Raw genomic sequence first — 27,864 nt, 5'->3', positions numbered from 1 at the left:
ACTAATTAATTGTTATGTTTTTTGTAAACATAATTTATGATATTTAAAATCGCTTTTAAAATTATGATTCCTTTTTACTATCTTTTTATGCATATCAATTTCGTAAACTTTAATACTCATTAAAAAAAATGGCATTATGTTATTTTCATAATTCCTACCCTTTATTATATATCCCTTTGTTTTGAATTTTTTTTAGTGAATTTTTTATCTCGTAATGAAGCTTTAAAAAAAGTGCCAAAAAAATGGGATTTTTGTTTGATTCCAATAAATTTCTATAGACACAATTATATTTATCAAAATGTCGATTTAAAAATAATTGAAATTCAATGGTTTCATCGTTGTATACATTTTTCTTTTTTTGTTTTGATTCATTAAATGTGTTTTCATTGAATTTTGATTGTTCTGGTTGTAAGGTTTGTTTTTCTTTGTCTCCATCATTTTGTTGTGTTATCCCCACTTGCGAATTTAGGGTATCACAATTGGAGATAATGTTGGGGATGCTCGAACTGTCTTCACTCTCTTTACTTAAGTTGTTATAAAATGAATAATATAATACATGGTTATTAAATATATGTGTTAAGTTGTATATATGCAAATCGTTATTTATGTTAAATATGTGTGTATATTTTTTAAAAATTTCGTAACAATTAATTTGTTCATTATTAATTTCTATGCTTGTATTTATATTTGAATGTATATATGATCTATATATACATATGTATAATAATTCACAAATATTTATTCTTAATGTACATTTATATTTATATTCATTTTTTTTGCTTATAGTAAAATAATTTGCTCCCTTATTATAATAATAGCAATCTGGATTAACATTAGATTTGTCATCATTTGAAAAGGTAACATCAAAAAATATAATATTCGATATTAAAGTATCCCATAATTCTTTTAACTTATTTTTATTAATATTATAATATAAGGGTATATGCATTAATGCTAAAGAAGACAAAATTTTTATTTTATATACATTTGTAAATCTTAATATATTAATTAAACTATCTAATATTTTATTATGTAAATCTGTGAAGTTGTGTGCAAAAAAAAATGAAAAATTATTATAGATTAATTTAAATGCATAAAGAACGTTCCATGTTATTTTATTTTTTATATGATCCTTTACAACAGATAATAAATATAATATTATTTTTGAGTCGATATTATTAGGGTTATTTAGAATACCATTTTTATTTATAGTAGAATTGAATATATCTTTGATTTCTATTACAATTGAATTGGGTGCTATATTTTTAATTTTTTTATAAGAATAGCACTCAACCCATTCTTTGCTTGAAATATCTAATTGAGGATTTATTTTTATGATATCTTCGGCATTTCGTGTTTTGTTTTCGATGTTTCGTTTTGATTGTTCATTATTATTTAGTAAATAATTTAAATTTTTAATGTAATCACCCTTTTTATTATTTATTTCAATTCCCCTTTCCTTGTTCACATTTGTATTCGAAGAAATGAACCAAGGATCAAAGTCATATTCATATTTTACATATATGTTTAAGAATAAGTGATACAATTTATCCTTTGAATTTCTCACTGACTCTGTTTTATCCATATTGTCTATTTTTTCGACATTTTGGTCATTACTTTCATCTCTATCGTTTTCAATTTTTTTAATATCTTCGTTTTCCCCTCTATAATTAAATTCCTTTTGTGTATCTATAGATTTCGTCATATAATTTTTGCATGATTGACTATCCAATTTTTCATGGTGAATATTTTCAGGTATGATAATTTCTCTATTATTCTTCGCTACATTTTTATTGATTTTTTTTTTCTTTTTTCCCCCAATTTGACTTATCTCTTCTTCTTGACTATCAAAATTGGAGTAATCAAAAAAGTTGTTTTTTTCGATTAAATTATTTAGGTATACAAAATATTTGTTAAGAAAAGTTGAAGACACTAGATTAATCGAGTTAAATAAAAAGAAGTTCATATTTTTACATATAAAACCTAAATACCTAATAATACAACAAATGGCTCGATCTTTTTCTACCTTCCTATTTCCTCTTATAATTAACAATAATATGTAAATATATTCAATATAAGAAATTAAATAAATGCTGGTTGAAAAATCATCATGTTTGTTGTCTCGAGGATTTTGAATATTTTTTAATTTGGTATCTATACATATACTCCGGGAATTTTTTTTTTGTTCTATGCAACTATTGTTCTCAATCCTCTCATTTTTTGAATTAGACAAATTATATATTCTTTCAATGCCACTTTCATTACTAGAAAATTTTTCGGTTCCTATAAATGTGGAAATCGATGATCCAGGAATCTCCGAATATTCATTTTCTTCATATGTTTTTGTAGCCGATTTTGGCGACTGAATAAACTCAAGTTTGGAAGCTTGGGTATGGTGATCATTTTCATTATCTGAATTATACGTTTTTTTGAGTATTTTTTTACTCTTTAATTTTTTTTCCTTTTTTTTGTTATTAAAATTATATAATTTTAAATCATTTACATTTGTAGATATGTTAATATTGTTTATAAAACTTATAAATTCGTTAATATCTTTATTTTCTTCACTATTGTGATTACTATAATAAGAAAAGCTTTTTATATTATTTTGGGTAAAATAAAAAGGAATGTATGAGCTCGCGATCTCACATATACAGTTATATATATAGTATTTTAAATCTACAAAAGACTCATTGTAAAATTTTATTATGTGAATAATAATATAAATATATATATAATATAATTCAAATAATTTTTTTTCGTTTTTCTGTTTCCTTAACATGTAAATACTATTATTAAGTGTGTTATTGTCTTCTTTGGGGTTAATTTGAGAGTTTTCTAGTTTACTATTGTTATAATGGTTTTCGTTTTCTATATTGTCATTATTTTTTCTATCATCAGTAGATTGATGTGATATATTATCTAAACTTCCTGTGTGCTCTTTTTCGTACATTAAAATATCATTACTATGTTTTATATTAATTTTACTGATGTATTTATTTGTATTAGCTTCCATTTTTTTTAATTTATCGTTTTTGAAATAATCATTGCTATTATCACTTTCTTTTTGTGATATAGTTTGATAATTATCAAATTTAATAAATCTATTTGTGTTCATATTTTTAAATGAATCTTTATCACTTGTTTCTTTTTTTGTCTCATTATCTGCATTAAAATCGGTAAAATATTGTTCTTCATTGTTTATATTTTCTATTTCTTGTTTTCTATTATGAACGATACTATTACATATGCTAGTATCATTATTGTCATTCCTATAATTATCTACCTCGATTTGTCTATTTTTACAAAAAGGTTTGTCAGAAGAATGATTTCGACTACTCTTATTCATATTTTGTAAGCATTGTTGAGATTTATCAGAAAGAGTATTATTAAGTGTAGAAATATGATTAGACAAATTGTTTTTTTGAAAAAACTCATTAGAATTTGGTGAAACTAAAAATGGAGAAGCACGACTATTTTCATGAATATCTTGTTCAATTCCGTAGTACTTTTCTTGTTTATTTTGTGAAGAATTTAAGAAAGAACATTTTTTAAAGTTGCTTATTTGATCTGTTTTCAACATATTCATATAATTATTATTTCTACTTGTTTCATTTTGACGGGATTCATTAGTTTGTATATTAGAACCAGAAGGCGAAATGGAATTTTCATCGAGTAGAATGTCAATATTGAAGTTATTTTTTGTTACGTGAAAATTATTTTGGGTAGAAAGAATATTATTATAATATACATTTGCTGAATTTATATGTAAGAGATTAATTTTTTTTTCATACATTTGTATAAATTTTTTATTAAAGGTAAATATATATTTAATAATATATTTACTGAGTGTAGTAATTATATTGCATTTGATATTATTCACACAAGACGAAATTAAATTAGTTAATTTTTGTATATCTTCAATTTTTAAAACTTTAAAACCTTCATAACTTAGTTGAGATATACATATAATTGTATTAAAGAATACATGCTTTATTTTATTTCTTTTATTAATTGTATCATTATCTATTTTATTTATGCTGTGTATATGCATTAATATATATTTTCTAAACAAATATATCATATCTCTTTCTACTAGTTTCATAAATTTGTTTTTTTGATAATTTTTGTAATTTTCTTGGCATTTCGAATTGTTAATATGATTGCTATTATTTTCTCTTTGTTTATTCATGTTTCCATCCTTCTCACGCTTGTCAAAATGAATACCATTTTTTTTATCGTTACTATTTTTATATATTTGTTGATTTCCCCTTTTAATATTTGTAAAATTGTATAAATCACTTTTTGAGGTTTTAAACTCATTTATTGTATCAGAATAATTTTTTCTTTCCTCATCCGGTTGTGCAGAACCATTCAAATGATTGTTTTTTATTTTTTTCATCTTTTTTCCTTCTTGTGAACTTCCACCGATATTAGTTTGTTCTGAAACATCACCATTGGTGAATATAGAACTGTTTTTAGCATTGTCTTTTGCTTTTAAAACTGAAAGTTCGGATTCATCACTATTATTATTATCAATAGTCTTATCTTCGTAGTAGGCGTTTATAAAAGTAAAAATATCAATCACTATTTTAATAGAAATTATTTTTATATTTATATTTTCTGATTGCAAAAAATATTCCAACAAGGTTTTTACATCGTTCCAGCAATGCATGTAACAAAATAAATAATATTTCAACGTCTTTTGAAAAACTACAAACATATTTTTAAATATTTGCATATCATAAGGTATCAAATTATATTTATCAAATATATTTACGTTTTTATTCTTGTTAAATTCTCTTTGTGTATATGATGTGATGTACTTGTTGAAAAGTTCAGTATATGAATTGTTGATAGAAGTTTTTTTGTCGTTAAGGTAATTATTTTTGTTACTACAAATTTCCATATTATTGTAACTCTCGATATTATTATAGATTGTTTTGTTATCAAAATTAGTATTGTAGTCATTATTTATTATCCCGTTCTTCTGACCCGTTTCATATTTGATATTTGTGCTAAACTGGTTATTATTTATCACACCACAATTTTTATTGTTATAATCGTCCTCATTTTGAAGATTCCCTTTTATAACATGATTAAAAGTGTCATTAATATTGTAAGTTGAAGTATTACCTATATTGGTTATTAAATTATTCTTTACCTCATCACATGTCTGATAAAATATTTTATATAAAAATATAAGCATGAAATATATCAATTGCACAAAGGAGATGTTGTACAAATAATTTTGAGTAGAATTTTCACAAAATATATTTCGATTGTTTAAGGTTTTATTTATATTTTTTCTGTAAATATTGGTGCATAAAAAATTATATATATCATCATTATATTCACATAACAAAACTGAAAAAATGTTTATAATAACAGTTATTGTACATATATATTTTGAATTCTTTGAATATTCATTGCAATATAATACTCGTATTAACAGTTCATAAGTTTTTTTGCATAAAAGCTTTCTATTTATTTTGTTAATATTTTTATACAAATAAGATATTTCGTTTTCATTTTTGTTCATTTGTATATTTGGTTTCATTTCGTCATTTTGGAATATTTGAAAAAATTCCTTATTTTTATTTTTTCTTCTTTTTTCTGTTTTTTTATCAGAATATATCGAAATGATGTCTTCTTCTATATGCTCCCTTTTCATTCCACATTTACTTTCATCGCTTTTATGGTCTTTGATATTGCAAATCATTTCGTCATCATTAAAATCGTTAGTATTTTGGACCCTATCATAGAAACTTCTGAAATATTGGATATTCCCATTATGTGTTTCGGTATTTTCCATATTTTCAATAATATCCAAATTATTGCCTTTATAAACATCATGTTTGCCGATTTTGTGATTATCTATATCGAGATGTTTTGTTTTTATTTTTTCATCAATTGTATTTTTCATCGATTCTTTATCTTTGAATTTGTTATTAATTTTTTCCTTTTTATAATTAAAGTATGTTTCGTTTTCAATATCTTCTTGTAAAAATTGTTTTGTATCTATTTCTACATCTTTATATTTTATTTTATTTATTGTTTTATTCCCATAAGAATTATCATTATGTTCACTATTATACAAGAGACATTTTAAATTGTTTTTCAATTCTTTTTCATGATAAGAATATGATTTCTCAGCATCTTTTATTATATAAATGTTATCTTCTTCATATCTCTCCATTTGTTTGAAACATCCTGAACTATTATTTAGCGTTTTAAATAAGTGTTCTTCACCTATATAATCATTTTCTACGATTTGAGCTGAGATGTCAGAAGTATTTTGAATGAATGATTGTGTTTTGCGAATATTTTGAGAATTGTGCTCATCTATGATATAAAGAAAATTGTTTGAAAGAGTGTGAGTTTTTTTTTTATTTTTTTTTATTTCTCCATTATTTATAGATTGGTCATTATTTAAAAATGTCAACTCATTATCGCTGTTATTATGTAATATATGTTGTTTTTTATTTTTTAAATTATTTTTATTTTGAACTACTTTTTTCCCACAAAATGGTAACATATCTCCATTATTAAAATATATAAGATATTTTAATAAATAGAAAAAAGATATTTTTAAAATTTTCATTAATAAGTTTTTATATTTTTTTAATAACATAGATTGTGAAACTCGCAAAAAAAATCGATAAATATTTAATCTGTCTATTGGTGTATAGAAATTATCTTCATTATTTAATAAGTACGTTTTATTTATTAATTTAATTAAGTGAGATAATATTTTTATAATATTATCTTCTATAATTAATTTTTTATAATTTATATTGCCATTTTTGTAATCTGTTTCTCCATGTGTTTGTATAGAATAATCCAAATTTTTATTCCCTTTGTTCATATTTGTATGTGTCGATCCTTTTTTATGTATTTTATTTTGTTCATTTTGTTTTTCTAAGGATTTTTGATAATTTGAGTTAATTTCTTCAATGATTTTTCCACGGGCATAAATGTCTTTATCATTTTCGTTGTCTAGTTTTTTATTTATGATACATTCACTGCTCTCACTATTGTTATCATTTACAATATTTTTTAGACTTGATAAATTTTCTGGACATATAGCATTCCTCATTTGAGTATCAGTATAATTATATTTAATTTTCGTTTCGTTTTCTGCACATGTATATTTTCTTAAAGACATATCATCATTCACCATAACCATTAAGGAATATCCTTGTTTATGGGCATATGTATCATTTAATGGTTGTTGATAATATTTTCCCCTATTAGTGGGGTCTATATTTTTTTCAATTTTGTTATGATCGTTACTATTATTAAAACTACTATGACTGTTATTGTCTTTGGATTGATCCATAGCCATATTAGAGACACTGATTGCGCTTTCTTCGTCCTTTAAAGCCGATTGACCATTACTAAAGTCATTAGTGTCTGAATTATAAATATTAGTTTTTAATAAAAACCAATATTTGAGTTGCTTACAATCGAATAAATATTTTAAACATAAAATCGAATTAGTTCTCAATTTTTGATTATGATCATTTATAATTATAGTTAAAAATATTGGAATGCGCTCATTCGTATTTTCGTTATAATAATAAAGAATTTTATCCCAGTTGTTTATATAAATATGAGAAAACATCTTTATAAGTGTTTGCATAGAGCATAGTAAATTATTTCGCATATAAATTGACAATTCATCGTCAGTATTTTTTTTTATATGATTTTTTGCATCCATAATAGAATTCTTTGAGTGAATAATATGTTCTTTATTTTGTTTGTCTAATATTTCATTGAATATTTCATTACTAGTATTGTTGATATATTCAAATGTATTTTCCCTTCGATTTTTTTCAGAACACTGTAATTTATAATCGATAAAATCGGAATTTTCATTATAAAATTTATTTATGTTTTCATTTTGTTGTTTCCTTTTAAGTGTTTGATCATAGTTATTGCCAATATTTATAAAATCCTCTATTTTTTCCATCGAATTTCCTCGTGAATGTTTATTCGAATAATAGCTTTCATAGTTGTTAGAACTACTGGAATCGCTTCTACTATTGCAATAACTACTGTCACATGAGCTGGTTAATATTTTTGTCAGAATTTTTACCTCGTTTTTTTCATTCATTTTTGGAAAATTACTATAGTATGTTGTGTTCAGAAAGAAAAATGGTTTGAGTGCTTCATACAAAGGAAACGCAATTAATTCTTCTTTTTTTTTATTTCTTGATATTACCCTTATTTTCCCATATTCTATAATAATTTCGTTGAAGGTATTTATAAAAGATATCAAAATTTCAAGTGATTCTTTATCCATTGGATGATTTTCATTATTATTAAAATATATTTTAAAATGTTCGTGTAATTTTTGAAATATATATCTGTATAAATTTAATAAAAAAAACCATGTCTTATCAATAATCGAAATTGGATTCATTAAGATTAATTTAACAATACAATGTGCACATACTTTAATTATATGAAAAATATATACCCCGAAATTTAGTAAAAAAAATAAATTTTTTACAACAATACAAATATTATATAGTATAGATGAGTTACATTTATATATATAATTAGAATTTAGAAATGCTAGAAATGCTTCAAAATATTTATTTAAATTAAAAAAAAATTGTTCATAATTATTTTCTCTTAATTTTATTAAATATAAATTAAGTTCAGTTCGTTTCTTTTTTTTTAGCAAATCACTATTCACGTATAGATCGTTGAAAATTTTGTTACTGTATTGAAGAATGTTCTGTATTACATAACATATTGTGGTGCTGCTACTTTCTTTTATAATATTCCTGATGTTAAATTTCCCTTCAATAATGTAGTTATTCAAATTATCATTTTTTTCCGTGTCTGCATTTGTTCGAATTATTGCTTCATTGTTACTAATAAATATTTCATTCTTAATTTGGTTATTTGTGTTAATATAGTATTCGATTGTTTCATCATCATTTTGAACCAAAAAGTCGTTAATATATATTTTGTTGGGAGTACTAATATTTTCATATTTTGATTTTGTTCTCTCCTGATCTATATGCTTTATTTCATTAAAATAAAAATTAGGATGTCTAAAATTATAATCGTTATTTTGTATCTCTGCTGTATTATTTTTTATTTGTAAAAAACTTTGAGGATTTACTGATTTATTTTTAAAAGTTTTTAAATTATAATCTTTTTGATATGATTTATATTTTCCATTTTCTGTTATATTTTTAGTATTTGCTTTATCGTTTATATTGACTGATGGAGATAAATTGTTCCTGTTATATTTTCCATTAACATTGTACTTCTCATTATTGATGTTCGTGTTAAGCATGTCTTTATATTTTCTAAAGCAATTTATGTTTTCGTTGTTATACAGTTTGTTTTCTTCCATTTTACCATTAATATAATAATATTCACCAGTTAAATATTCAATATTTTTCTCATCTTCCAATTTTGTAATACCATCAAAAGAACTCATTTTAGTAGATCCTAATAAATTTTCGTCATCATTTATAATATGTGTTGGCATAAAATTTTTGTTAATATATTGATTTGATAGATTAATATTTGTAGTATCATTTATATCTAATAGCTGATTATGTTTAAAGTCATTATAATTTATATTATAATATTTTCTTTTATAATCTTTTACATATTCATAATTTATTGAGTTTGATTGTTGGGATAATTTAAAATTTGCGCTAGTAGTGTTAATACTATTATTCGAGATTAAATCTTTTCCTTGATTGTTTACCTCTTTTAAATTATTTGAGTATTTATTCAAGCTTTGTTCCCATTTTTTTCTACTATTTTGATCATGGAAAACGGGATAATCATTAGAATGAATTTCATCAAATTTTAATTTCATATTTCTGTTGCAATTTGCATATGAATCATTTTTTGCAGAGCCTATATTTTCCAGTTCATCAAAATATGAAAGCTTCTTATTATAAAGTTCATTTACTTGTCTATTATTGTGGTATATTATATCTTTCCCGAGTTTATTAGTATCACTATTTATTATTGGGTTTTCTGAATCCATAAAAACATTTTTGATTAGTTTTATATCATTTTTCATAATTTGTCTATTATTATTTTCTGTGCTATTTTCTGAGCATTTTCTTGAATTTATTACCATGTCTGTATTGTTAATATTTAGATCATTATTATTTTTCTTTGGTTTTTCATTTTTTAAATCGTATAATTTATTCATATTACTTGACACGCTCATTTTATCAGCATTATATATATCGGTGTTATCTAGATATGTTTTTTTTATCCAGTGTTTTTCTTTATTTATATTATTCATACTAGCTATGTTATTGATCATGTTACTATTATTATTCCATTTCATATTGGAGGCTATTGTATTGATAATATTCCCCCCATTGGATGAATTTATGTCGTTGATATATGTTTCCTTTTTTACATTTTTTACATTTTCTTTTGCTTCTTCTTTATTTCTATAACTTATCATTAGTTTGTTTATATTATTTGTACAATTTTTTACATGTAAATTGCTTATACCAGTTTTGGAGTGAAATTTTAGATCGACATTGGTATTTAGTGCGCTATTTATATTATTTGCATTATTATTTTCCACATTTTTGTCATATAAACTTGTAGAAGCGTTACCATTGATTATTCTGCTACCCAAATTGGATGTTTCGTTTATGAATGGTCCATCCTGCGATTTGGGTGGTATGTTTTCTCGAACAATTTTATGAATGTTGGATGTGTTCATGTTATTTACATCGTTCTGTATATATTCTAGATTTTGATTTATATAATTGTAGCTATTGTATAATTTATTATTTTTGTATATAATTGGCTTGGTATAAATTGTATGATTGTTTTTTATAAAATTATTGTTTTTCAATTTTTGTAGGTTAACTAAACTCGTGTTGTTTCTATTTCCATCAGTAGTAATTACCTCAATCTCATTATTATTTTGTTTTATGTAATTGCTTATTACATATTGATCATTGTAGTTTTCTTTTCCTCGAGTTATTTTTTGATTTAAACTAATATCACCTGAATAGCATTGATATGGAAAATCTTTTATATCTTGTTCAAAAATATAATTATTTTCACTAGATTTATTTGGAAATAAATTTTTATTATTATCTGTGTTATAATAATTGTCTATCTCTGTGTTGAAATAATTTCCATTATTTCTAAATTTCTGAACATATTCCTCTTCAATTTTATTATATAAATTTTGTGGTTTATAATTTATTTCGTGTAGTTTGTCCTTTATATTTTGTATTTTTTTTTCAGTTTGAATATTTTCTTTTGCACTTTTAGTGAAGCTTGAAATGATGAATTTATTGTAGTTATCATTGTCTATGTCATCATTTTCACTGCTGATATTATCCTTATTAGAAATAAAATTACTTTCTTCATTTTTCATGTAATAAATGACATTTTTTTGTTCATTATTTACGAATATATTATATCTGGTATTGAAATTTTCTAATTTCATATCAGAATTCCTATTCAAAATGTTTTGTATATCTTTAGTGGAACTTTTGAATGAATTATAATCCTCATCATTTCGATTTTCGAATGTATAATTTTTTTGACTGCTATTATTATTACTACTACTGTACTTTTCATAAGAATTATTAGAGAAGTAAAAAGAACCAGGATTTTCTTTTTTTTCGTTTTTATTCTCGCATGTATCTAAAAATACCAATTTATTGTTAGAATCCAGGTTATTTAAAATTGAATTTCCTAATTTATAAAATTGCTTTTTTTTTTTCTTTCTTTTGTCTTTTTCATTTTGTAAGTAGAAATATTTTGGTTCAAGATTTTCTATATTCTTTAAATTTTCATCTAATTCATTATTTATTTTTAATGTACGATGTAAATCATTTTCATGCTCTGATTGCTTTTCTTGAAATTTATTTTTATTATCATTTAATATAGCACCATTTTTATCGTTTTTATTTCTTGCCTTTAAATTGTTCAATCCAATATTTAATTCATCTTGTGAAGTATTTTGCTTTAATTCGCAAATCTTACTGTGAATATTTTTATTCATTTTTTAAAATCAGTTTTACAACAAGGACAATATTTCATAAAGATGCCAATTATATTCGTAAGAACAACAACAGGTGTGTTGTCTATCACTTTTAGAAAATGTATGTATAATTTGTATATATATATATATATATATATATAGTATTATTTTATGGGGAATGAATAGGAAATTATGCATAAATATATTTGTGAATGATGTAATGACACAAAAATAGGCTAATAAGTATGTATGTATATATATATACTCCCCAATTTTAAGGAAATTCCAATCCAGAAGTGATTCTAAAAATGTACAACAATATTTTTAAATTAAAAATTATGTACTAAAAGAAACCATATAGTATATACATCCACTTGAGTATCTATTTTTTGGTCTGTGTTTTATAAGTGTATATATTTATCACTTCTTTAAATGCTAATAAAATAAACAACGCCAATTGACAATGATACATAAGACAAATAAAAAAGGAAATAATAAAGGTTTGATATGGTTAGAAATAATTATATGTTAAAAAGAGAAAAAGACAACACGCATTTAGACTCTAATGTACAATGGAATACATATTGTGTAACCATTGAACTTGTTGTGCAAATAATAATCAAACGTAATTAAATATTTTAAAAACAAATAAATTGCATTTTTTTTTTAAATTGCACGTGCATATTTGTAAGAAAGTGTTTTTTAACAGCCTGATCATGTTTATGTGCAAAATTATAACAAATTTATAAGCGTTAATATTCACTTAATATTATTTTTTGCAATGTTTATTCCACAAATTCGATAAAGAAAGTATGATTATTAATAATGAAGCTATATTATTTAAAATTTTATGTTTATAAGAATAACATTTTTTAAATAATGAATGAAAGCATATATGCACAAGTCTACATAGATATGAACATATGCATAAACTTGTAATATTTCATATATATATAAAGATGTATATATATTATTATATAAAAAGAAAAATTATATATTTGAATATTTTATAAACATGTGAAAATGTTAATAATATGAAAAATAAATAATTAAAAATGTTGATAAATAGAACAAATTTTACAACTTGTACATATATATATATTATTGACGAAATATTAAATAAATTTGTTTAAGTTTAGGGTATAAATTGATGAAAAATAACTCTTCTTATAATAAAGCTTAGAAAGAAATGGATAATATAATCCCTTTAAATAATATAGGTATGTATGTATATCCAAACATGATCAGAAATTATATGCTATATACAAAAGAGTGAAAATAGCTATGAATATTTTTCTACATATAGTATAGATGATAAAAAAATATATGTTTTACATATATACTCATGAAGGAAAGTAGACTAATAAATAAATAAATAGCTATGTATATAAATGTGAATACTTTATAAGTCATAGAAATATATAAAAATTAGTTAATAGGACCATGAACATATAAAAATTAATATTAAGTTTATGTGATCAATATTCATTTAAATATAAATGAATTATATCATGGATTTAATGTGTTTTATATTTTTTGTGTTATGATTTTATTGTATATGGTGTTATATGCAACTAGATATATAATCTGAATATTCATTATATGTGTGTAACAATGTACATGGGAATTTATAAACCCGTAAAATATCCACACATGTATGCTTGGATAAGTCTTCGTTGTGAATAACCTATTTGGTTGTTCATAAAAAACGAAAAAAAATATTCTACGTCTAATTATGATGACATCATATTAATACCAAATTAAGGAAATCAACACACTATAGATAAATATTATATGTAAATATAAAAAAAGGAAAACAGTGAAAATAGGAATATAAATAATGAAAAATATAGAAATATATTACAGTTTTACAAAAAAGCGAAACAAAGGAATATAAAGCATACTATTATGTATATTCGAAGATTAATGTAATCATAAGCAACTTGATAAAAGATTTATTCATTTATTATTATACAACAATTAGGTTATATATTCCATTAATGTTTTTTCTAGTTTTTTTTGTGTTTATTGTTTTATAATTAATATAAAAAATATATATTTTAAAAATTGTATTTGTTATTCTTTATTTGATTATTCATTTATTTTTATTTAATTTTTTACTTGGTGTGTTTTTTTATTTTTATTTACTATCATTTTATTTTTATTTGAATTAAATTATTTTAATTTAAAAGAAGACATAAGAATACACAAGCATGCACACATATAACTAATTATAATACACACACCTAGTTTATCCACATTATATCCTTGCAGGATATACAATCATGCAACTGATACTATTATCTCAATACATTAAGCCCACATTATAAACTTATGCAAATGATAACAAAATATAATAAGCCCACATAATTCATCCACATATATGATACATATTTACAAAAAAATTAATAAAATAAATTAACATGCATAATTTCACATTAAAAAGTTAGAATAGAAAAAACATTTATATTTTGTTTTTATTTTATGATTATGTTTCATGATCTTATGATAATATACCTGGGTAAACATGATGTCGTGGTGTTTATTTTAAGCTTTCTACAATGTGGTTTTTATAATTGTATTTATCCGCTATATATATAAATATACAAGTATATTTTATAATAATAATCAAACGATTTTCATAGAGAATATGCACAAATATCAGCATACACACCAGAGGAAATACAAAAAAAACATATTTGGTTGCACACACATTAAAGCAAGTTATTGAGAAAACAGTTTTTATAGCATTTAAAAGGCTGATATGATATTAAAATAGCAAATATGTGTCACATATATGTATACAAATGATAATAAAATAGAAAAAAAATATATATTTTTTTATGCATAAGAATATTTCGATTGATAGCTCAAAATGATAGTATAAAAATAACTTGAATTAAAAAGTTATTCAAAATATATATGCACATGCATAAACTCGAAGTGTGCATATAAGTAAATTGGCAAATATAATCGTTAAGAATAATAATTCTCATAAGATAATTTTGAAGGTCAAATTATAACGTGGAAATATTCGTGTCATCCAACAATAAATATTTGAGCATAATAGAAAATGTGTACTTTATTTATTTTAACATTTTTCCGTGTAATTAAAAATAGAGACCAATTATTTTGGAATATTCTTGATTTTCCTTTTATGTCGCAATTAATTTATAGTAAAAAAACACCAACAATAATAGCTTTCTTATTATTTAAAAATTAAAATATGTTTTGTTGTTACTTATTAAAGTGTTGTTTCCGTTTTATAATATATTTTTTGTGTGTGTGTAATTTAAACAAATATAAAAGTTCTTAAAGTTAATAATGTTAAATATATGATAAGATTATAAGTACTTTATAAAATTGTAATGAACGTTATTATATATATACTTATTAGTAGTCCGATAAAATACATCTCTAGTACTCTCTATGCATTTCCTGTGTATGAATCGGCTTATTAATTTACATGCAAATAAATATAAAACAATGTATCCAAATTATATATTTTTATTCAATGGTGAAAAAACTTTCACGTATTAAAATTATAGATTGTGGAATTTCCATGTTTATATTTATTCAGGCATTTATTTTGTTATATTTTAGAGTCTTAAATTTTCTCTTATTAAAGTATAACAATTTGCATTCACAAAGTTATGATTGTTTATTTTTTTAATTTTTAATTTCTTTATATAAAAATTAAACATTAAAAAATGTTTGTATGTTTGGAATGCCAGGATATGACATGGTTGCATGTATACAGAATCGCCATGCTATGGATAGTGTAGCACATTTTTTTCAAATAGACATTTTCATCTTTGAACATATAAAAATAATTTTGTTATTATTAAAAGTTTTTTACTCATTTTTCCATTTTTATTAATTTTTTTCATGGTATAAAGTTGTTTATTTTTTATTTTGTTATGGAAACACCTTTTTCGTTTTTTTAATGGAAAATTATCCCAGGAAGGTATATTTATGTTTTCACAAAGTGACACATATTTTTAAAAACTCAACAAATTTATCACATGTTCAAATTCGTGCATGTATACAAGTATATATTCATGCTTAAGAAGGTTTTCCGTCATCATTTTATATCTGTTCATATAAAAAGAGGAAACTGATGAGGGATTTTGTTCTTTGAAAACTCGATATATTATGAATTGTTTAAAAAAACAACTATGCATTGCAAAAATCAATTTGCAAGAAAATTTTTTTTTTCTTTGGATTCACATGTTTATGTATATAAATTTATAATTCTTATTTATTACTTGTATCAAATTTTACATGCTTAAAATAAAGCATACATTAGATCTTCTTTTGGGATAATTTGTTTAATCTGCATGTGTTGTAAAGCTTAATAGACACAAAAAATTAAGGGGCTCTCTTATTTTATTTATGAATATAAAATTGTTTTAAGGATTGCGAAAATTATTCCATTTTATTAAATAATTTATTTTTTGCTTATCACGCTCCAAATACATAAATATTTTTTCTACATTAAAGCAAAATATTGCATTTGTGGTAAGGCAAATCATTAAAGACACAACACATATATTGAATTATATATATTTACGATTTATTTTAATAACATTATAAGACATTCATATATTATGATGTCCACTATTACCGTTTGTTGTTTTTTATTTAAAAATAAATTATGCTACTAAGCAAGATTTATTTGTTAAAATGTTATAAATATATTACATTTTTTACATTATATTTTTTTGAAAATTATAATATCACAGTAAGGAAAAAAATAAAAATTGAAGCACTTTGCAACAATTTGATTCTTGGTGTTCACAAAGTGTGTTTGTGCTCTTTTTTCGTCGATTTGTTCCCCCCTTCAATGTGATACATATTTTGAGAATAATAGTAAATGATGAAACGTCGAAGCATTTTCATGTACTACTGTTTCTGTTTCTTATTGAAATATGTAGCCTTTAGCAATGTGCCAAATCCTAATACGACCATAGGACACTTTGAAATTTGTGAAGTAAATACATCTTCAGGTGATGCCGAAGAATGTGTTTTAGAAAATGAATTTGGGAAAATGTTTTTATTTATTTGTGATATTGATTACAATGAGATGTCAAAAAATATAGTGCTTCCGTCAGAATGTGCTAAAAAAACATATATAGACCATGTAAACCCAAATGGAACATCGCCAGAAGTTAATACTTATGATATATTTCCAGATTTGATCGCAGCAAATGAATCCCAATTTCGTGATAAATTTTATTTTTATGGAACCCCATATTCATCTAAAGACATTGATTTTATATGTTTATGTTTTTCTGAAACAAAACCAGATATAAAACATGTAATGAAAATGAGTTTTAAAAAAATGACAAAAAAAATAAAAGGATGTGATTTTGGAGATAATATACCAACGAAAAAAGATTTAACAAATGGGAAAGCATTATATGAAAATTCTAGTTGTCATATATATGCATATCCAGGAGACGTAATTGGAATAAATTGTTATAAAAAAGACATTAATAATATTTATAATAATAATTTAGAATTACAGCCAAATAATTGTTTTCATAATGTTTATTATGAAGATGATATATTATTATCGTCAAAAAATTTAATACCTAATTCTAGAGTTATACCAGATCCGAGTAACGATGTTAAATTATCAAAAATGCATTCATATATGTCTTATATTATACTCCCTGACGAAATAAATGAAAATGTTAAAATTAGTTGTGCATGCAAAAGAGATGAATATATCGGCACTATGTTTTTATATGTAAATACATCGAAAAATATTTTAACATCCCCTGACAACAACGTAGAAGAAATTGCTCCTTTGAATGACCACTATATTTCAATTGGAGACATGTGGGACATGGGTTTACATGAAAACCCTGAGCAAATACAAGGCATTATTAGCAATCATGCAAATAAAAAATATTATGAACATATGAAAATTTACAAAAGCAATAAAATGGATTCTAGTGATGATGATGAATCGAATGAGACTGAATCGAGTGAGAATGAATCAAATGAGCGCACACACAATGGTAATAGAGCAAATAAAGATGCTAATAATAGTGAGAAAATGACTGGTAATAGAAGGAAAAAAAATAATTCTATCAATAATACTAATTACTATAGTAATTATGAGGATGACAATGGAATTAATATATCTACCCATGATAAATATTATGAGGACCAACATTTTGGTAACAATGGACCTTTGAGAAAGAAAAGAACATTTTGGCAAAATATGTTTGGTACCTCTTCTTCTTATTATGAGGTCTTTAACTATTTTTCAATCGCATTTATTCTAATTATTCATATGCTCCTCTTATGATGAAGTACAATATGTGCATAGTGTCAATATATGCCCACTATTCGAATTTTTGGTTGATATAACATACGAAATAAAATTATTTTATTTTTGCCACTACAAATTCACAGACTGTATATATGTACACATTTGCATAAACTATTCCCTTTATTTTGTTTATTCGTATATATATATCTATCTGTTTTGCCCTAACACATATTCCTCATGTTATTACGTTTATGCATTGCTACGCTTTTTTTCAATGCAATTATTCCTAATATATTTTTAATTCATTACACATATATCATATTTTTACATATCATTTTTGATACATATTGAATATGCATTTAAGTATCAAATATAATGTTTTTTTATAGCTTCATTAAATTATGTAGCCACATTTATTCAACCATTTCCATACGACATGTTAATGTGTAAATAGTGTACTAAAATGTGTATATAACCAACTAGCAATGATAACTTTTTTTTGCATGAATGACATTATTGAAAACCTTAATATTAAAAATATATATATATAAAAGCATTAAATTCAAATAACAATGTAAGACGAGTGTATGAAAATGGAAGCATCATGCGAAAAAGAAAACAATTCTGCATAAAAGACAGAAAAAAATAATAAATAAAAATAAGAGAATAAGAGAATAAGAGAAACAGGGTTAACATGTATATAAAATGCAAACAACTCTCAATTAATGAAACAATAAATGGCTATGCATGTATATACACACATTTTTTTAAATTATAACAAAAAAATCATATATAATAAATAAAATACAATTAAAGATAAAAATATTAAATAGCATGTGTAACAATATATATATTAAAAAAAACCTTTATTATTTTAATCATGTGAAAAAAATGTTTTTTTTGAGGATTAATTTTAAAAACAGTACAAAAATATATAACCTTAAAAACGGTTCACCCTTTTGAGATTCATCCTATGTGAAAGTTGCATGCATATCAATAAAGCGGAGAAAAGACCATTTAATAATTTAATCCTTAAATAATAAAATATATTTTTTCATGGGAAATATTTAATTTATGATTTTTTTTCAAATATTATTTTAATGTTTTATTCCATTAAAGAGAATTAAAAATAAAATGAATTTAAATTTGTTAATGGTATGCATTTTTTTGAAAATATAAGATATGCATAATATCTCAAAAACACGAAAGATAAAGAATTTAAAATATATCTTTTGAAATGAACACATTGTTTTATTTAATCCATATTTTGCTATAAATTTTAAAAAACTTTTAGGATTTTTGATATTTTGAAGGAATTAATAAATATTGTGTGACATAAAGAGGAGGGACAAGGCAAATATACAATATATGCTTATGTCTTCACATAGCCAAACACATTTCGATCTGTCTCATATATAGTGATGCTTATGCGTAAACAATTCCCAATTTTTATATTGCAGAATGTTTTTTAGTTGCAGCAATGAATAATCATAATTGTAACAAATAAATAACGCATACTTCAGTTTTAATGTAAGAATTCTTTATTACGATAACTTTTGGTTGTTTCTTTGAATCGACAGTTATCATACTTGAAGCATTTTTGTTGACTCTACCGTTTGAAGATTTAAAAAAATATATTATATACATATATATATATATATATATATATGTGAAAAGTTTATTGACGATTGTACATATATTTATTTTTATTATTTTTGTTGATTATGAAACAATATGAGTTCGCACGCCATATTATATGTCATATTAACACATATTTTTCCGTAGCGCAAAATATGCTTTTTTCTATTTTTCTATATTATGCATTTTCGATTTTAATATTTTTATCAATTTTTGTTTTTAAGATGAGAAAAGCATTATATTCTTTGTTATTTTATATGTGTATATGCTTATATATATATACCCCTGTTTTTATGGCGAATTTAAAAGAAATAGAAGTTGGCAATTATTTCATATGTAACTTAAGAGACTATCCAACGGGAAACTGTAGTGTTGATCATGATTATAACAAGACAATAAAATTGCTTTGCCCTATTGTCAATAATAAGAATAACAGTAATAAGACATATGATCCTTCATATTGTTTTAAATATGATGGGATAAAAGATGAATTTATTATAAATAATAAACAAGCTTACATACACAACACTTTACCTGGAGTTATATTAACAAATAATATAGAAAATGATACTTATAATTTGAGTATATATCCACCTTTTGTTGTAAAAGAAGATGTAACTATTGTTTGTATATGTGACAGTGAAAAAGGAAACGAAGGAATAACGCCGTATCTTAAAATAAACATAAAAAAAACACATGGATTGAATAATGATTTAGAAGGCGATTATATAAAAGGGTGCGATTATGGAAACAATCAAGGGAAATATAAATTTTTAACAAAACCTGTAAAATATACTAGTAATCCCATTTGTGAAATAGATGCATATCCTGGGGATGTTGTTGGAATAAATTGTAATAGTTATACTACTAAAATGCAAGGCGCCCGTTTAGAACCAGAAGGTTGTTTTGCTATGGTGTATTTTTCTATTTTAACAATGAAATTTATAAAAACTAATGTAAATAATATAATGCCTAATGCAAAATATTATCCCGATTTAGCATCTCATCCTGGCAATCAAAATTCTAAAATATTCTTAACGTCATACTTATTGATACCTAATGAGGTAGATAGGGACATTTTAATATATTGTAATTGCTCATATAATGGGAACAAAGGATTAGCAATATATCGCATTTTCTCCACAAAAGCAAGTTAATATGTGATGTATGTAGAAGAGTGAGAAAGTTGAAATATAGAAGACAGCATTTCTCACGCAATTCATACAATTTTGTTTATGTTTTAATGACACATAATAGTGCAATTTGTTTAACTTTTTTAAATATGTTATATTCTCACTTTTTATATTTTTTATAAGTTAAATCAATATGTGTTCTTATTAGTTTTCAATTAAAGTACTTAATTTGTATTTTTCCTTTTTTTTAACATTATTTTTAAATTAAAAGTAAAAATCATAATAAAAAATTATAAATCGGTTGATTATTAAAAATAAGTATGCATGTGTATATTTATAAACAATAGCATCTTAATATATGCCACAAATTTTAGTTTGTTACTGTTTTCTATTTGAAGTGTTTGTTTAATTATTCCATATGATCGAATATTAATTGTACTATAACAAATATGCGTATGAACAAATAAATTTGTATTCATTTATAGAATAATAGTAATGTAGACATTATATTTTTTTATTAGTATGAAATAAAACAATTAACAAAATTTACGTTATTAAATGAGTTGATTGTAATAAAATTATAAGCATAAATTAATTATGTAACTCGTTTTTGGTCAAATTATATTTTAAAACTTTAAAAAATTCAATGTAAAGGTTATTCGTTCTGATCTTATGTTTATTTTTTTTTTACAATTCTTTCTAGAGAAATTTCAAGGTGAGCTTTTCACAGTAGCATCTTTTTGTTTTTATTTTATAATACTTTATTAATTTACTAATTTACTGTGATGTCTCTTTTGCAATAATAATAAATGTCCAATACCATAATTTATCATATCAGATTATAGCATATCGTAATGGTAATTCATAATATACATATAATGTTATGAAAGGAATAATCATTTTTCATTATGCTTATCTTTTCTCACGACATACCCAAATATAATGATAGCAAAAAATATAGTATCAAAAACGTTCGAACTAAAAAAAATTGGTTTCCAATTTTAAGTAGTAAATTGAAGAATATTTGAATTGATTGTATATATATATATTTTTTTTTTTATTTCCATTTGTATTGTAATTTTTCCGGTGTGCCTCAATACTTAATGAGTAAAAAAAGAGATAACGTAAAATATAACAAAAAGGATATAACAGACGAAAATAAAATAAATTAATATAATAATTATTTTGTATATAATTTATATAAAATAAATTGGATTTAATTAAAATTACGAAATTATTTGCATTATGATTACCGCTTTATGAAAAAGAATAAAATTATATATTATGCATAACTGGAATAATATATAAGCGGGATAATTAAAAGATTAAACGCGAATACCCGAAAAATCAATAAAAACATATAAGTAGTAATTAGGTAAAATAAATAATAATATAATGAAAAATAAAAAGTTTAAACAAGTAAAATAAAATTTTCATACCATCATAGGTTTGTTTATAAATCACAAATTTGATAAGCATGAGAATATAATAACTAATTTAAATATATCAAATATAAACAAACCACTGTATAATAGATAAAAAATTATATGCTTGTATTGCATATATTTTTACACACCACTATATTTTTGTTTGCATAAGGATACAATCTTGAAAATTTTATGGACATTTTTTCAAAGAGGGTTAACTGTTTCTATTAATAGCTTAATAGCACTATGGTATGACAAACTTCAAAAGAGGAGAAAAATTTGTGGAAAAACCACAAACACAAAAACAAATAGAATAATAAAAAGGAATAATGAGAAAAAAAATAGAGCATATACAATTATTACATATATGTATATGTATGGAGATAAATAACAAAAGTTGAATACATTATATAAGCTTCATTATCTCTCTCTACAATGCTAAAGTATATTTATGCAATACATATATTTTTCTAATTTTATTTATATTTTTAATTTAGAATTTAGATTTAAATGAATCCAAGGATGGAAATTCTAAAATTCAGAATTCCAAGAAGTGAGTGAAAAAAATATAATGTATATATATGCAGTAAATAACCAATCTATATATTTTTTTCAATGAACATATACTTATATATATTATTAGTATTAAGCTCAATGAAATTGATATATTTTTATGGTTAATACATGAATATATGACCTATATATGAGTATATTATAAAGGCAATATTTGTTTGCAAATATATGGACGTCTTTGCAACGCGTAGCGTGTAAAGCGATATAACGCTGTTCTAAAGCATCACCTATATATAAACTAATTTTTTGTTCGCATTTAGGCATAATATAGAAAAAAATGACACCCATACCAAAGTAAATACAAAAAGAAACAAAATATGAAAAGGAAGTAGAAAACTGCTACTAAATTTGGAAGATAAAACTAAAGTTCATATTTATATACAAATTATTTATTATATATTTTTGAACCTCTTAACAGATTGCAAAGATAGGCTCTAGTTCTCCAGATATCCACAACGAGGACATTCAAGGTAAATGTTAATTGAACAAGGGAATTAATAATAACAACTGATGAGTTTGTATTACATATATACGTCATACATGTTTACATTATTTATACTAACCACATTTACTTCTTTAAAAAATTAGGCGAGAACCAATCATTATATGAATATCATCCTTCTAACAACGAAGGAGAAAGTGTGAATTGCGAAAAAGATGTCTTAGATTACTCAAATAATAATAATAGCGAAATCGAAAGAGATAAAAATATTGTAACTGAAAATGACAATGATTATAAATATAGAGGCAAAAAAAAGAAAAAAAAAAAATTTAAAGAACATAAGGATGTAACTAATCATGAAAATGAAAAACCCCAAAAAATTAAAGAAAAGCATATTGATAAGGAGAAAAAAAATAAGATGGTTAAAAAATTTCAACAAAATAGTACAAAAAATGTAGTGATAAATCCGACCGAAATGAGGAATCCTGATGGCTCTAATATTGAGAGAAAAACTGATAAAGAGGAGGAAGACAATGATGATAAGAATAGGGATAATAAAGATGTCATTGAGAACAGCGACGAGGAAGGAGATGAAGAAGAATATGAGGAAGAAGATGAAGAAGAAGATGAAGAAGAAGATGAAGAAGATGAAGAAGAAGATGAAGAAGAAGATGAAGAAGATGAAGAAGAAGATGAAGAAGAAGATGAAGAAGAAGATGAAGAAGAAGATGAAGAAGAAGAAGAAGAAGATGATGATGAAGATAATGAAAAGGAAGAGAAGGAAGATGTAAAAGGAGGAGAAACTAAACCTGAAGGAGAGGAAGAAGAAAAAGAGAAAGAACACGATGATGCAAAAGATGAAGAAGAAGATAAAGAACATAGTGATACGCAAAATGAAGAAGAAGATAAAGAACATAGTGATGCGAAAAATGAAGAAGAAAATAAAGAACATAGTGATACGCAAAATGAAGAAGAAGATAAAGAACATAGTGATACAAAGGATGAAGACGATAAAGAAAAAATTAAATTAAACAATAAGGATAATTCATCTGAACACGATGACGATGAAAAAACCAGCAATAATGAAAAAAGCGTCATGGATGACGAAGATGAACAAAGCAGTGTAGCTAAAACACAAAAAAGGTACAAAAAATTATATATGTGTATATTGAAATTAAAACCTATAGCTGCTAAGATGAGGGATAATTACCCGTGATCTATATCATTATAATTGTTTTCATGTAATATGATTTTTCCTTTTTAATATAATTATTTTTAACTTTTTTTATAATAGCAATGAAAGCGTATGTAGCGAATATGGGGATATCAAAAAAAATGACCGACTTTTTGCATCATTGGTAATTTAATAGAATATATTTGTGTTTTTTGTTACATTATTATTTTTTTCTCTCATTAATTTATATACATGCATTAATAATGCCAAATATGTAATCGTAAAGTAATATGAGAATGTTAAAAAAATATCTTCTTTGTCAAATATATTTTCATCATATATCCATATACTTTATTTTGATCTTCAGAATGATGCCAATTCACCCAATAAACTATTTAGTGAATATGTAGGAACCTTAAATATATTTGGGGGAAAGGGTTTAGATTTGGAAAAATTACAGAAAAATATAGATAAAAAAAAAAAAGTAATAGATGAAAAAAAGGATATTAAAATGATCGAAGAAGAAAACCCATTTGGTATTATCATAAAACAAACATTTGCACAAGTTTTGCATATAATATTAATAGACATGAAAACATGCATTTGTAATACTTATCCACTTTGTTATGCCCCTTTTTTTGCTCAATTTTCATTATTTTTCTTCATATTTATTACAATTTTTTAGAAAATGAAGAGATAATATACTCAGAAAATACTATAAAGATAAACAAATTTGTTAAGAAAGACGGGAAACAAGAATGGTCAGGTTATTTACCAGTAAAAATTCAAATAATGAAAAATAAAGAAAATGATAAATATCGAATTTTATGTTTTCAAAAAGGAAGTGGAAGATTATTTTTGAATACGGACATTTTCGAGGGATTTAAAATTATTCCCTCAAAAAAATTGTCCGCCTTATTTAATGGGCGTGATATAGGTATGTGATAGAAGTTGCGAAGGTGTATTAGGACAAACTCGCAAATTTCGTTACTGCATATATGTATATATATGTATGGGTGAAACAAAGCCACATTTATTCTTTTTCTTTTTATTGTTAATACAGGTAATGAAAAAATAATAACCCAATATATAGTAACGTTTATTAGTAGTTCTTCAAGAGATGATTTTATCAGTAAAATTAATGACATTTCCAAAAAAAAATAATAATTAATTAAAAATATGAAAACTTATACGAAGTGTAAACTTAAAAAAATGTTTCTCAAACACTCTTAAAATATTTATTTTTAATTTTTGTTGTAAAGCTATTCCATTTTATATATTTTAATCCCTCTTTCACATTTTTGATTTAGTTTTTCCAGTCACATAAAAAATTAAGGAAAATTTATGAAAATATTTAGCTTTCTTTTATTGTAATATATATAATATATTGGTGTTGTTTAAACGTTTTTTTTATTTCAATTTTTGGATTTACTGGTATCTATGTGTACTACTTGTATATATATATAACCACACGTATATTGTATAAATAAAGAAATATGCATTATACATGTACATAGGATCGAAAATATAATACTATACATGTATTAATTTATTCGTTCTTACAGATACATATTTCGAAAAAAAATATTTTTCATAAGTATACATTTCGATTTCGCTTTTTTTTTATTCATCCATTTTATATTTATCCTTTTTTTTGATATATTTAAAAACCTTTTGAAATTTTTAATAAAAAAATAATCATATTTACATTTTTTCATATTTCCAAGAATTGGCTTATAACGATTAATTGATTTATACACGTATCGAAATAAATGTATATGTGCTAGAGATGTGATAAATTACACATAAACATACAATAATAAAATTGAATAATTGTAGCAATATAACATGTAAGGTATTAGATTTATTGCATATAGGTCGATTTATCTCGTTTAAAATATTAATAACTTAATAAAAAGGCAAAATAATAATATATACATACAAGCTATGCTTATATAGTTGTTTATACATTTTTTTAATCCGCAAAAATTGAATGAAAAAAGAAGTGGACGAGCGTTATGGTATATATAATTGATAAATTGTATTTTCCATACTGATATATTTTTTTTAAATGTGCTAATTATATACTATTTTGTGGACTAAAAGTGAAGAATTGCTTCATTTTTTGAAATATTGATTCATTATTGTGGGAAGACGAAAATGCCATAAATACGGCTATTTAAGGTTCTCCGACTGTTTATTGTAATAATAATAATTGATATTGCTGATGTTATTACTTTTTTTAACGGACCTATGAATAGAGTTGTGAGAAACTTTACCAATAATAGAGGGATAAACAACCCAAGCAAAATAAAAACATTTAACAATTTTTGCGATGAAAATTTGAAAAAGTCGTTTGAAAAAATAGCTATAGGTAACCCTCCAAGAGCCAAAATAAATAGTATTCTAAATTTTTTAATAAAATCAAAAATATTAAATACAGAATGGTCCAAATCACAAATTATTGATGAGATATATAAAAGGAGAGTAGATAAACAGCTTTCTTTTCATTTAAATGTATTATATGGTTTAGGGTCGAAAGGAATCCATTTAAATAAAAAAGGAATAATATCGCCAGTATTATTTTATCCTTTAATGGATTACGACCAGTTTAAGACTATTGTACAGGTATGATTGACTCACATAAAAGTATGTGAATCAATACAAATTAAATGATATTAATATGAGCATATATGTACACCTACATCCATATTTCCACTTTTTTGCAATAGGTAATGCAAGTTGCAGATAAAGAAAGAAAACTTGGGATATATGAAGAAAAACAATTTTTTGAAAATTTATTTAAGAAATAAACTGTGCATAAAAAATTTACTTAAAGCAAATTACAAATTAAGTTATAAAATTTAAAGAGCTCATAGAAATCAATTGAATATATCCCTATTAATATATATATCTTATGATATGTGTGCGTTTTTTTGTATTATTTTATATAAGACCTTAAATTAATATGCACCGCTTTATGGGCATTCGTATGCAACAATTCTAATATTATACTATTTATTATTTTTCTGAGTAAATAACATAAAATTTATTTTATGAGAAAAACGAGGAAATATATATTTGTGCAAATATCTACGGATGTTTAGTGTTGCAAGTGGTCGATTATGCGTAGGAATATAGGATTATTCTTATGTGTTAATATTTGGAAATGGATAAT

General features: G+C 23.4%; 5 protein-coding genes across 5 annotated transcripts; 4 read left to right on the top strand and 1 right to left on the bottom strand.

Annotated features, from left to right (window-relative positions):
• Positions 1–154: 154 nt before the first annotated feature.
• Positions 155–12,034, bottom strand: PY17X_1003700 (conserved Plasmodium protein, unknown function; the record flags this gene model as incomplete). The annotated part of the gene is made up of 1 exon (XM_723983.2): positions 155–12,034. The coding sequence occupies one exon, from the start codon at positions 12,032–12,034 to the stop codon at positions 155–157; it is 11,880 nt and encodes a 3,959-aa protein (XP_729076.2).
• A 4,855-nt stretch (positions 12,035–16,889) lies between these two features.
• PY17X_1003600 (uncharacterized protein) lies at positions 16,890–18,335 on the top strand (the record flags this gene model as incomplete). The annotated part of the gene is made up of 1 exon (XM_723985.2): positions 16,890–18,335. One exon carries the CDS (start codon positions 16,890–16,892, stop codon positions 18,333–18,335), a length of 1,446 nt encoding a protein of 481 aa, XP_729078.2.
• A 1,688-nt stretch (positions 18,336–20,023) lies between these two features.
• Positions 20,024–21,094, top strand: PY17X_1003500 (uncharacterized protein; the record flags this gene model as incomplete). The annotated part of the gene is made up of 1 exon (XM_723986.2): positions 20,024–21,094. The coding sequence occupies one exon, from the start codon at positions 20,024–20,026 to the stop codon at positions 21,092–21,094; it is 1,071 nt and encodes a 356-aa protein (XP_729079.2).
• A 1,649-nt stretch (positions 21,095–22,743) lies between these two features.
• On the top strand, positions 22,744–25,850 carry PY17X_1003400 (conserved Plasmodium protein, unknown function; the record flags this gene model as incomplete). Its single annotated transcript, XM_022956160.1, has 9 exons — positions 22,744–22,746; positions 22,995–23,050; positions 23,331–23,364; positions 23,489–23,540; positions 23,659–24,655; positions 24,807–24,870; positions 25,054–25,222; positions 25,372–25,623; positions 25,750–25,850. The coding sequence occupies 9 exons, from the start codon at positions 22,744–22,746 to the stop codon at positions 25,848–25,850; spliced, it is 1,728 nt and encodes a 575-aa protein (XP_022813244.1).
• A 1,089-nt stretch (positions 25,851–26,939) lies between these two features.
• PY17X_1003300 (conserved Plasmodium protein, unknown function) lies at positions 26,940–27,499 on the top strand (the record flags this gene model as incomplete). The annotated part of the gene is made up of 2 exons (XM_022956159.1): positions 26,940–27,314; positions 27,419–27,499. 2 exons carry the CDS (start codon positions 26,940–26,942, stop codon positions 27,497–27,499), a joined length of 456 nt encoding a protein of 151 aa, XP_022813243.1.
• Between the last annotated feature and the right edge of the window lie 365 nt (positions 27,500–27,864).

This window comes from Plasmodium yoelii, assembly GCF_900002385.2.
Source record: "Plasmodium yoelii strain 17X genome assembly, chromosome: 10".
NCBI classification, from domain to species: Eukaryota; Apicomplexa; class Aconoidasida; order Haemosporida; family Plasmodiidae; genus Plasmodium; species Plasmodium yoelii.
Note: the sequence above shows the minus strand (reverse complement) of the source record. Positions and strands in the feature narration are given on the sequence as shown.